Source organism: Vipera berus (assembly GCF_964194415.1).
Source record: "Vipera berus genome assembly, chromosome: Z".
NCBI lineage: Eukaryota > Metazoa > Chordata > Lepidosauria > Squamata > Viperidae > Vipera > Vipera berus.
Window position 1 is genome coordinate 33,751,628 of NC_138205.1, and position 12,106 is coordinate 33,763,733.

General features: G+C 37.1%; 1 protein-coding gene across 1 annotated transcript in view; it reads left to right on the forward strand.

Annotated features, from left to right (window-relative positions):
- The window catches only part of ZNF652 (zinc finger protein 652), a 48,908-nt gene extending 40,537 nt beyond the window's left edge, over positions 1-8,371 (forward strand). Inside the window, exons 5-6 of the mRNA XM_081343700.1 lie at positions 1,860-2,004; positions 5,782-8,371. Of these exons, the coding sequence (XP_081199826.1) occupies positions 1,860-2,004; positions 5,782-6,290 (654 nt within the window). The 3' untranslated portion in view covers positions 6,291-8,371. The remainder of the gene's footprint in view (positions 1-1,859; positions 2,005-5,781) is intronic.
- The last annotated feature ends 3,735 nt before the right edge of the window (positions 8,372-12,106 follow it).

The window sequence follows — 12,106 nt, forward strand, 5'->3', positions numbered from 1 at the left end:
CATGCCAGAGGCGGCACTCAGAGGTCACCATAATGCTGATGCACCCCTGGCACTTTGCAATAAATAAGTGGGTTTTGGGTTGCGGTTTGGGCACTCGGTCTCTAAAAGGTTTGCCATCACTGTTATAAAATCTGTCCAAAATCCAGGACCCATGACTCCCATGGAATTGAAATTTGGCAAATTTTATAAAATATTCTCACATTAAAAATATGTATATTTTTTAAAACATATATCTCTGCAGTTCATCATTGGTGACTTTCAAGGCAGATACATCTCCGAATAGCTCCCTAAATGTTTAAGAACTTTTCAGATTATATTGGAAGCTCTGCCATTGTTGAAGGCATTGAGGAATCTGGTAAAGAAATATCTCTGAAACAATGATTCAACAAGTCCTAGTTGTCTAGTATTATCTAAAATATTTGTTTCATTTGGAAACTATTTTCTTACCAAAGCCAACTCATTCTAATTGTTAGATGTGTTGATATGATGCAGTGTTAGTGATGAAGGTTTTGGTAGTAAAATAAAATGTCAAATACAATTATATAAACTTACCGTATTTTTCGGACCATAAGACGCACCCAGTTTTTAGAGCAGGAAAACAAGAAAAAAAATTATTTCTCCTTCTCTCTCTCTCCCTCTCTTTCTCTCTCTCTCTCTTTTTCTCCCTCCCTCTCCCATTGTCCCTTCCTTCCTTCCTTCCAGTCGCCATTAAATAGATTGGACTTCAGGCAATGCTGAGCGTTACTCGAAATACTTTACATGGGTTATTGTTTGAATTATCCTTCACTAATCCCACAAGATGGGGTACCAGCAACTCTTTATTTTGCATCCCAGAAAAATTACGAGAGAGGATTGCAGCGGGGGTCTTGTAGAGACTCGGTTACACAGAGAAAAACTATGGCTGGGCCGCTAACATGTTTATAAGCAAGCATGGCTTGTGGTTTGTCACCATTGCAGATGTAACCTGAGAATTTTCACTTTGTCTGGAATTAAAGAAACAAAACAAAACCATGGATCCCTTTTTAAAGTTCACTTGGTTGACGGCTTCCTTCCATACTCTTCCCAGCAGAGAAAAGAACATGAAACTTAGCTAACTAGATTAGGGACAGTTTGGGAACTTTTTACCAGTCAGGCCCAACTTACTGAGGCTCATTTGTTTTCCTTGTCACTTAAAACAAACTTCTGGCTCCTTGTGATGTGCAGACTTCCTTCTCTCTGAATTGCAGTTCCAGATTGTTTACCAGATGTTAAACGGGATCTCTTCTCAGAAATGCAGCTGGCCCTCTTTGCTTTCACTCGTTTTCCCACTGAAAATCTGAGCCACTCACCTTGCTGGTCTTTGTGCAATAGGAAATGGTCCGTGTGTGAAACAGAGTGAGGGAGATTGCCAGAAATGCGAATCGGCCGATCTCGCGCTCCTGCAAACTCCTTCGCTCGGTTTCAGCTTCCTTTGCTACAAGAGAAAGCAGGCTGAAACGAGGCAGATTGCAGCAGCGCGAGATCAGCCGATTCGCATTCCTGGCAATCTGCCTCTTTCGGTTTCAGCCTGCTTTCTCTTGTAGCAAGGGAAGCTGAAACCGAGCGAGGGAGAGTGCAGGAGCGTGAGATCGGCGTTTCTCAGCACGTGCTGATTCGTGCTCCTGGCAATCTCCCTTACTTTCCACTTGCGGAGGTTGGGGCTGGCCATACGGATCACCTTCGGACCATAAGACGCACCCTCGTTTCCCCCCCCCCACTTTTGGGGAAAAAAGTGCGTCTTATGGTCCGAAAAATACGGTAACTCTGTTATGTTTGATGTACTGCTACTGTATCATAACTTTCTTGCCTATAGGAGACTGGTTACTCATTATGTGTTTCAGAATTGTGATGAAAGGTTCCAGTACAAGTACCAACTTCGTTCCCACATGAGCATCCATATTGGACATAAACAGTTTATGTGCCAGTGGTGTGGTAAAGATTTTAATATGAAACAGTACTTTGATGAGCACATGAAAACCCACACTGGTAAGGATATATTTTGACTGTTATCTATATACAAGACTTTCTGATGTAATAATAATTCATAGGGCAGTTAACAGATAAAGTTTATCAACACATAAGCTTTTTCCTTCCATTAAAGTCTAAACAAAATGCTGTTTTCAGTGTAATTAATCAAGGAGATTCTTGTATTATCTGAATTTCAACAGTGGAAAACAAAAGGAGAATTAATTTAAGGAAATAAAATTGTACATTCTTGTTGGAAGTAGAAGGTTCTTAACACAATACATGAGAAACTGTTAGGACAGAAGGGCAATATACAGTCATGGCCGAAATTGTTGGCACCCCAGAAATTTTTCCAGAAAATCAAGTATTTCTCACAGAAAAGTATTGCAGGAACACATGTTTTGCTATACACAGGTTTATTCCCTTTGTGTGTATTGGAACACAACAAAAAAAGGAAGGAAAAAAAGCAAATTGGACATAATGTCAAACAAAACTCCAAAAATGGGCTGGACAAAATTATTGGCACCCTTAATATTTGGTTGCACACCCTTTGGAAAAAATAACTGAAATCAGTCGCTTCCTACAACCATCAATAAGCTTCTTACACCTCTCACCCAGAATTTTGGACCACTCTTCCTTTGCAAACTGGTCCAGGTCTCTCTTATTGGAAGGGCGCCTTTTCCCAACAGCAATTTTAAGATCTCTCCACAGGTGTTCAATGGGATTCAGATCTGGACTCATTGCTGGCCACTTCAGAACTCTCCAGCGCTTTCTTGCCATCCATTTCTGGGTGCTTTGTGACGTATGTTTGGGGTCATTGTCCTGCTGGAAGACCCAAGATCTCAGACGCAAACCCAGCTTTCTGACACTGGGCTCTACAGTGCGACCCAAAATCCTTTGGTAATCCTCAGATTTCATGATGCCTTGCACACATTCAAGGCACCCAGTGCCAGAGGCAGCAAAACAACCCCAAAACATCATTGAACCTCCACCATATTTCACTGTAGGTACTGTGTTCTTTTCTTTGTAGGCCTCATTTCATTTTCAGTAAACAGTAGAATAATGTGCTTTACCAAAAAGCTCTATCTTGGTCTCATCTGTCCACAAGACGTTTTCCCAGAAGGATTTTGGCTTACTCAAGTACATTTTGGAAAACTGTAATCTTGTTTTTTTATGTCTCTGTGTCAGCAGTGGGGTCCTCCTGGGTTTCCTGCCATAGCGTTTCATTTCATTTAAATGTCGACGGATAGTTCGCGCTTACACTGATGCTCCCTGAGCCTGCAGGACAGCTTGCATTGCTTTGGAACTTGTTTGGGGCTGCTTATCCACCATCCGGACTATCCTGCGTTGCAACCTTTCATCAATTTTTCTCTTCCGTCCACGACCAGGGAGATTAGCTACAGTGCCATGGGTTGCAAACTTCTTGATAATGTTGCACATGTGGACAAAGACAAATCTAGATCTCTGGAGATGGACTTGTAACCTTGAGATTGTTGATATTTGTCCACAATTTTGGTTCTCAAAATCCTCAGTTCTCTTCTCCTCTTTCTGTTGTCCATGCTTCGTGTGGCACACACAGACACACAATGCAAAGACTAAGTGAACTTCTCTCCTTTTTATCTGCTTTCAGGTGTGATTTTTATATTGCCCACACCTTTTACTTGCCCCAGGTGAGTTTAAAGGAGCATCACATGCTTGAAACAATCTTATTTATCCGCAATTTTGAAAGGGTGCCAATAATTTTGTCCAGCCCATTTTTGGAGTTTTGTTTGACATTATGTCCAATTTGCTTTTTTTTCCTCCCTTTTTTGTTGTGTTCCAATACACACAAAGGGAATAAACCTGTGTATAGCAAAACATGTGTTCCTGCAATACTTTTCTGTGAGAAATACTTGATTTTCTGGAAAAATTTCTGGGGTGCCAACAATTTCGACCATGACTGTATGTGTATATTAAGACAGAAGAGAAAATATAAATATGATTGTCCTAGATACAGAAAGCAATAGACAGGCACTGAAGACATTTAAGAAGAGGTGTTGATAGAGATGTGTAAATGTGATGTAAAGAAACCAAATGCAAATGAAGTAAAAAAGGAAAGGGAAATTAAGAAAATGAAACATTGCAACTAGAAATGACAGGGCACTGTGTCAACTTCCTGCAGATCTGGTGAAATCTAAGAGGGAACCTAAATAAACTACAATGAGGCAAGATGTGTGATAAATTATGAGTAAAATTACTTTGAATATACAGAGCAAAAATCTGATTACAGGAGGTTGTGAGTAGACAAGTAGTTGTGACCAAAGGGTTACACAGTGAGGGGGAAAATTATTTGATCCCCTGCTGATTTTGTACATTTACCCACTGATAAAGAAATGATCAGTCTATAATTTTAATGGTAGGTTTATTTTAACAATGAGAGACAGAATAACAAGAACAAAAAATCCAGAAAAACACATTTCAAAAAAGTTATAAATTGATTTGCATTTTTATGAGTGAAATAAGTATTTGAACCCTTTGCAAAACATGACTTAGTACTGGTGGCAAAACTCTTCTTGGCAATCACAGAGGTCAGACATTTCTTGCAGTTGGCCACCAAGTTTGCACACATGTCAGGAGGGATTTTCTCCCACTCCTCTTTACAGATCCTCTCCAAGTCATTAAGGTTTTGAGGCTGACGTTTAGCAGCTCGAACCTTCAGCTCCCTCCCCAGATTTTCTATGGGATTAAGGTCTGGAGACTGGCTAAGCCAGTCCAGGACCTTAATGTGCTTCTTCTTGATCATGTGTTGTAGGCCATTGTTATGCTGGAATACCCATCCACGACCCATCTTCAATGCCCTGGCTGAGGGAAGGAGGTTCTCACCCAAGATTTGACAGTACATGGTCCCGTCCATTGTCCCTTTGATGCAGTGGAATTGTCCTGTCCCCTTAGCAGAAAAACACCCCCAAAGCATAATGCTTCCACCTCCATGATTTGACGGTGGGGATAATTTTAACCTACCATTAAAATTATAGATTGATCATTTCTTTGTCAGTGGGCAAACATACAAAATCAGCAGGAGATCAAATAATTTTTTCCCTTACTGTATTCTAAGAGTTCAAAGCAAGGTATAAAAAGATAATGTAGTTGGATAAATAGTGATATAATAAATAATAATGGGAAGGTTATTGACACTGACATTTCAAGTGAGATTGGAAATTGGAAAATGATTTAAACGTGTGTGTGTGTGTGTGTGTGTGTATATACATTTTTTAATCTTATCAAGGAATATATATATATATATATATATATATATATATATATATATATATATATATATATATATATATATACATAGCTTCCTTCTTCTGGGAGAAGGAAGCTGAAGCCACCAGCCTGATGATGACGGATGGGATTTCGTTGAAACGTTGCTTTTACACCTCCAATTCTACGTGGGGAAAAACCTGAATGACCAATACACACATATACATATAGATAGATAGATTGGAAGAAATTGTATAGATACCTCCTGTTTCATGTTAAAGGTAAGGAAGATGAATGGTATAATCTGTAGGACCAAAAGTTGGGAAGTACTGAGAATTCTTGGGTTTAAATCAAGATAATGCGCTGGAGTGCTAACCTGACAAATCTGAGCTGAAGTGTGAGCCCCAGCCAGCATAACCAACTATGGATGATTTTGGAAATTGTAAATCAGCAATATAGATGAGTCTGACAATTTCTTCAATTTAAAATTTGCTTTCAAAAATTCATAATGAAAATTGAATTTGATTAAAGGTGCCATTTTATAACTTTTAACAGGAGAGAAGCCTTTTATTTGTGAAATCTGTGGCAAAAGTTTCACCAGTCGCCCAAACATGAAGAGACATCGCAGAACTCACACAGGGGAGAAGCCATATCCGTGTGATGTGTGTGGCCAGCGATTCCGTTTCTCCAATATGCTTAAGGCACACAAGGAAAAGTGCTTCCGTGTTACCAGTCCTGTTAATGTGCCACCTCCTGCCCAGATTTCACTTGCTACAACATCTGCCACCACTGTACCTTCTGTTGTGAACACACCAAATGCCCTTGCCCCTACTGCAACAATCAATATGAATCCAGCGAGCACACTTCCTCCTCGCCCAATTGGCCATCCATATTCTCATCTGCATCTTCATCCACATCATCTTCCAGTTCCCGTCCCTCCAGTCCCTCATTTGCCTCCACCTCCTGCTCTATTTAAGAGTGAGCCTTTAAATCATAGGGGTCAAGGTGAGGACAGTTTTCTGCGACATCTAGCAGAAAAAAACAGTTCAGTGCAGCACCACTAACTGCTTTGTCTTCTGTCTGCCATTCTCCTGATCTTAAAAATCTGGAATTGTGCTCTTTCCTAAGAAAAGGTACCATTTTGGCCCCAAGTAAATTTGCTTTACTCTTGGTAATCATCCAGTTTAGGGGAGCCAATAGGACAGATACTCAATTTGGCTTGCACGTTTTACTGTTGACTTTTATAAATTTCAAAAGGACTGAGAATTGTGGATTTTTTTTTTATAATTTCATATCAGCTAATGAGGTATGCTTGCTTTTGTATCCTGGATTTTCTCCTCAAATTGGGGATGAGTCTGGTTTCCTTTGTACTAATCAGAAAAACTGTGAGACTAAATCCCAGAGCATTAATGATCACTGTGTATTGTTAATTTCTTTTCTGCTCTGTATGTGTGTGTGAGTGTGTTTGTGTGGGTGTGCTGGTTATGGAGTGAACCAGCCACATGATTGCAGAATATGAAGCATAGGAAAAACAACAATAGTAAACAGAATTTAATCTCATTTGAATAGTTCTCCTAACTCACTCTTTATTTTATTATAAAAATTATTTTAGAGTTTTTGTATAGACCTATTTAGTAGCCTGTTTCTAAAATGAAATGTATTTCAAATAAGCGATGTAATTTTTTTCAGTGTAGCTGGACCTATGTTGTTACAATAGATAATTTTTATAATCATTCAAATGTGATTCTTTTAAGAAAAAAAGATGCAAATAGCTTCTATAGTAAAAATTATTCTTACATCTGTACTGCTCTGAAAAGGTGCTTTTGAAGTGTAGAGGAAGAAGCCCAAGAAGTCTCTTGTAAAGCTGCCTCAGAAGTGGAGATAATTTCAGAACTTTATATAACTTATTTGTAAGGGGAGGGGGATTTTTACTGTGAGACATATCTTCTTTCCATGTCACTTGAGGGTGATTAGATAAGGACATTGAACTACTGTATGCCCAGAATGTTCACTTCTGTTATACTGAAGCATGAAGCATTTCAGAAAGGATTTCTCTTAGATAGAGTGAAAATTGCACATGAGGGACAGTCTCAACCAAACATGGTTTCAAACATTGTATGCTGCCTTATCACGGGCATACCTTAGAATCTAGTTCATTATAGAAACATTTGTATAAGGTATAAGTTAACTTGGGACCGATTTGATGCTGCTTGTTTTTTCTTAAGTTTGTTAGATGATAAGGGAACTGTAAACAATGCGATTTAATTGGATCTGTAAAAATTAAACCTGAATTAGGCAAACTGGTGTGAAAGCCATTGCCACGATGGCTGAAAAAATGTATATCATGGAATATGTGCATACACTAAAGTTGTGTGAAGGACAAATAGTACTGATTATAGAGGATTATGTCTTTCAAATTTGACCACGTTCTACCTATAAATGGGAAAGAAATGTTGAATGTTAAGCAAGTTGATAATTGTGTTTTTCTCAGTCTCCAGTGGCTCTAATTTGTGACGAATAGAATCATGGTAATTAACTTGGGATAAAGTACAGCACCATTTAAGGATCCACTTAGTACCTTAAGGAGAAGGCATAGAGATTCCTTTATAGTTGGAGTCTAAATTTTTCTAAGTTTAATTTTCATGCTCAAGGACCATCATGCTGATTCCTAGGATATTGTTCTGCTTTTGAAAATGAGGCTTTTAAGTCTAATTTAAAAGGGATATTACCTTGGATGAAACAGAAAGGCCTTGTATGCATTCCCTGAGGCTGCTGTTTGTGTTTCCCCCTTTTATTAACATTGCATTAAAAATAAAATAGCTGACTTTTTGGTATCTATTCATATTTGACTGAAAACGTCTTAACTCCTTTTTCTGAAAAAAGTATTTTTAAAATGTTATGATAACACTTATGTTCCTTCTCCTTTTTTAGGCAGTAGAGCTAACTAAAAAATAATATTTAACAGTTCACCACCATCTACTATCTTGATTGGTTTTATACATTCCATGTCATCTTGTAAAACAGCAGTAAAATCCACTGTTCCAAATTTAAAAGAAAAAGTCACACCTGATAAATCAATTGTAATTCAATTTGCAAAAAGCATTTTTTTCAATAAATTTACAGTATTTGGCTGCTATTTATGAATCCTGCTGCTTGAGATGGGTGTATTTCTGTGCTCTCTGTTCTAAAAGTTAACATTCATTTCAGAGCTGTAATTTACATAGAATGGGTAAAGGGAACTAGCAAAATGAGTCAAGCACCATTGAACTTTCTTCATTCTTGCATGGATGAATTTGCGTCTATCCTATTGCAATACTTAAGGCTTCCTTGCAGCACTAATTTGGTTCATTTCAATGTCATCCCTATATACAGATAAAAGTCATTAATGGGTATGAACTGAGAGATCTACACTTTTGTCTTCATGCAATGCTTTTGTCCCCTTTTCATTTTTATTTCGAAAATATTTTCAAAACACGAACTTTATAAATGTGTAGCAGTTCACATTCCATTCCAAAAAAATGCTTTGAAATCTGTGGGACATGAATGTGTCGTTCTCTGTAACTCTTTAAAGCAGCTGCATATTTTCCTAGGAACACACAACTTTGCGGAATTAAATTGAAAACACTGCACAGCCCAAGTGCAACAAATATTTAATCAACATAGAAAATAGCCTTTATTCGATTTTGGATTTTGAAGTAGAATTATAATTTTGGAAGCCTTCTTACCCTGGCAGGTTTTTATTCATAAGATGTGAAAGTTTTTGTGCTAAACTTTTAAAACAATTTCTGTTCGTTCATTGGATTGTATAATAGCAATAGCACTTAGAAGTATATATCACTTCATAGTGCTTTACAGTACTCTCTAAGCAGTTTACAGAGTCAGCATATGTTCCTAGCAATCTTGGGTCCTCATTTTACTGACCTCAGAAGGATGAAAGGCTGAGTCAACCTTGAAACGGTCAGGATCAAACTCCTAGCAGTGGGAATGCAGAATTAGCCTGCGATAATGCATTCTAACTGCTGTACCACCATTGCTCTTTAAATCCATAATATTTTCCCCTTTACTGCAAATTTTACTAGTTCTTTTTAGAGTTTCAAAGTACTAGTCTCTGCGTTTTTATAATTTTGCACAATTATTTGTTTTGTTACTATCCTAGTCTTGAAGCCATAGCATCTGATCATTGATGTTTTACCATCAGGAACATCTTATAATTACCCCATTTTTGGAGTATAATCATAATGAATAGAATGGTTTTGAGAAAATGATGTCCTTAATATTTACTCCAAAAGGCATGGTAACGGAGCGTGGAACCAATTTTTGTACCAGGCCTGCTCAAGGACAGTGAGATTCCCAAAATCCGTTCTCAACATTAGAGAGTTTTGATTTATCTTGTCAAGCACTTCATAAAATTACAGTGAGTATTGAAGCTAAAGATGACACTGTGAGCTCTTCAGAGAGACACAATTTCAGCGTACTACAGTTATGAACTTCTATTAATTTGCTTCTTATTAGTGACCATAATAAAACATTCTATTTGTTTTTATAGTTGCATTTTAGTAATTAATCCCAAAGGAAGATCTAAAGATCAACGAAGAACTGTTATTTGTTCAAAGGCTAATGAAATCTGATTGTTTTTAAGCTTCTGTAAGATTATTGATTTTAATACTACACAGCATATGTGACCCATCCCAGCATGAATGTTCTCACTACAAAAATGATACTTAAACCAGCCTCTTGAAAGACTAAAAAGGCAATTGCACAAACAGAACTATTGTTCAGTTCATTTCATAACAGCAAAGAACATCAACTATTTTCTTTCCATTACTGTGTAGATAGCCCTCAACTTACAATCATTCATTTAGTGACCATTCAAAGTAACAGTAGTGCTGAAAAATGTGATTTACAAACCAGTCCTTGCACTTATGACTGTTGCAGTATCTGGACACGTGATCCAAATTTGGACACTTGGCAACCAATATATATATATATATATAAATATGAGATGGTTGCAGCCTCCCAGGGTCAGGGGTTCACTATTTACAACCTTCCTACCCACCTGAAACCAAAGTCAGTGGGGGAAGCCGGGTTCACTTAATCATGATTCACTTAACCACAGTAGCCTACTTAAAGATCACAGCATAAAATTGGATGCAACACTTGAAAACTGCCTCACTTATAGACAGAAATTCCAGTCCCACTTGTGAACGTTAATCAAGGACTACCTGATATTAAAATATGCTTGATTTGAGAATAAATGCCTTCCATTTTTCCCATATAGAATCAGTAATTCTGTAGTTTTATGCAGTTAAGTTTTAAGTGATTCTTTTAAAAGATGTTTCATTAGACTGGCAACACAAATATTGTCTTGTTATATATCATGTCTGATTTGAAGATTTAATGAAGTGGTTGTATTTAATTTTAATTTTGCCATGAGTGGAATGATAAGAATTATTCCTTTGCTGATTTGCCTTAGTGCAATGTTTAACATTCATTGGGGGCACCTTTCTCCAGAAACCTAGAACAATGGAAACAACAAAATAAACTGTCAAGAAACTTTTCTCTCATATCCTCCTTTCCCTCACCTGTAAAGTTGATTTGAAACCTATTTTTATACTTACCCGTCAACTTAGATTCTTGAATAAGAATGTTTGGATGAATGCATGATCTTAACAGTTTGATTTTCAAGATTGCAACAGATGGCACATTAATAAGGTTGAAGAACAGATTTGAGAGGTGAGTTAACAAAGGCATGTTACAATTTTGTAACTACTGTAGCATAAATAGAATATGTGCATGCTTAAAAGGAGATATGTACAGTGTTCTGAGGTAGGTAGGGTTTTTTGCATAAATAAGAAATTTAACATAAATGTCAGCTTACGTGTTAGCTACTACTGCAAACAAATTTGCAAAAATTAGAAACTCTTTGCTGTTTCTGACATGAAGTCTCTTTGCTTTGGCAGGTCTGCTGTGTACTGCTGAATACATTACCTGTTCTTCCTTCTAGTCCTCCATATATCTCCCTAAAAATAAAGTGTAAATATAATTTTACAAACTTAGAAAATAGAACATTTTTTGACACCATAGTTTTTATGTTTTTCTATATGAAGAATACTTTTTTGAACTTATACAGTATTTGCATCTTGACAGAACATTTCTATAGCGACCTTAATTAAATACGTATTCTATAGCAAAACTAAGTGAAATTGAATAAGTAAAATTAACAGTCGTAGTTTGTTGGACATACGTAATATTTCTTTTTGCTCAGAGTTAATATACTTGCTTTCTGCTAATAACGGTATTTTCTGTTTTGACAGGCTGCATTAGATGCTAAGCTCCCTTACCAGTATTAATCTTGCATGCAAACAAAAATTTGATATCCATGTAACCACCTAAAATCAAAACTATTCAAAGGCACAATTACAACAACAAAAAGTTGCTAGGTAGCAAGTGAGCATGATTGCTTGAGTACTTTTGATTATTTTAATTTCTGTTGTATTAACTATGCTGTGGTCCCTTGAATTATTTGACTCTTGATAACTGCATGAATATATTCATATAGTTTTGTTTGACAATGAATACTGAAATGGCTTGCCATTGCCTTTTCATTCTGTTAATTGCCACTTTGCAGAGATTTGCAATATTGCTACAATGTTATTAGGAGGACAAATCATTTCAGAAAGTAGAAATGGCCATTGAGAAGGCACATCACTGAAGTCTCATAAGAGTGTCTCAGTGAGAAGACCTGAGTGTGTCTTCCATGTTAGAATATGTGTATGGGGCAGGTACCTTAGGGAATAGATACTCCCATTAATAATCTGCAATTAGGAAATGCCCATAACTGCCTACACAACTACATACTGGATTATCTTCAAAAGAGTTA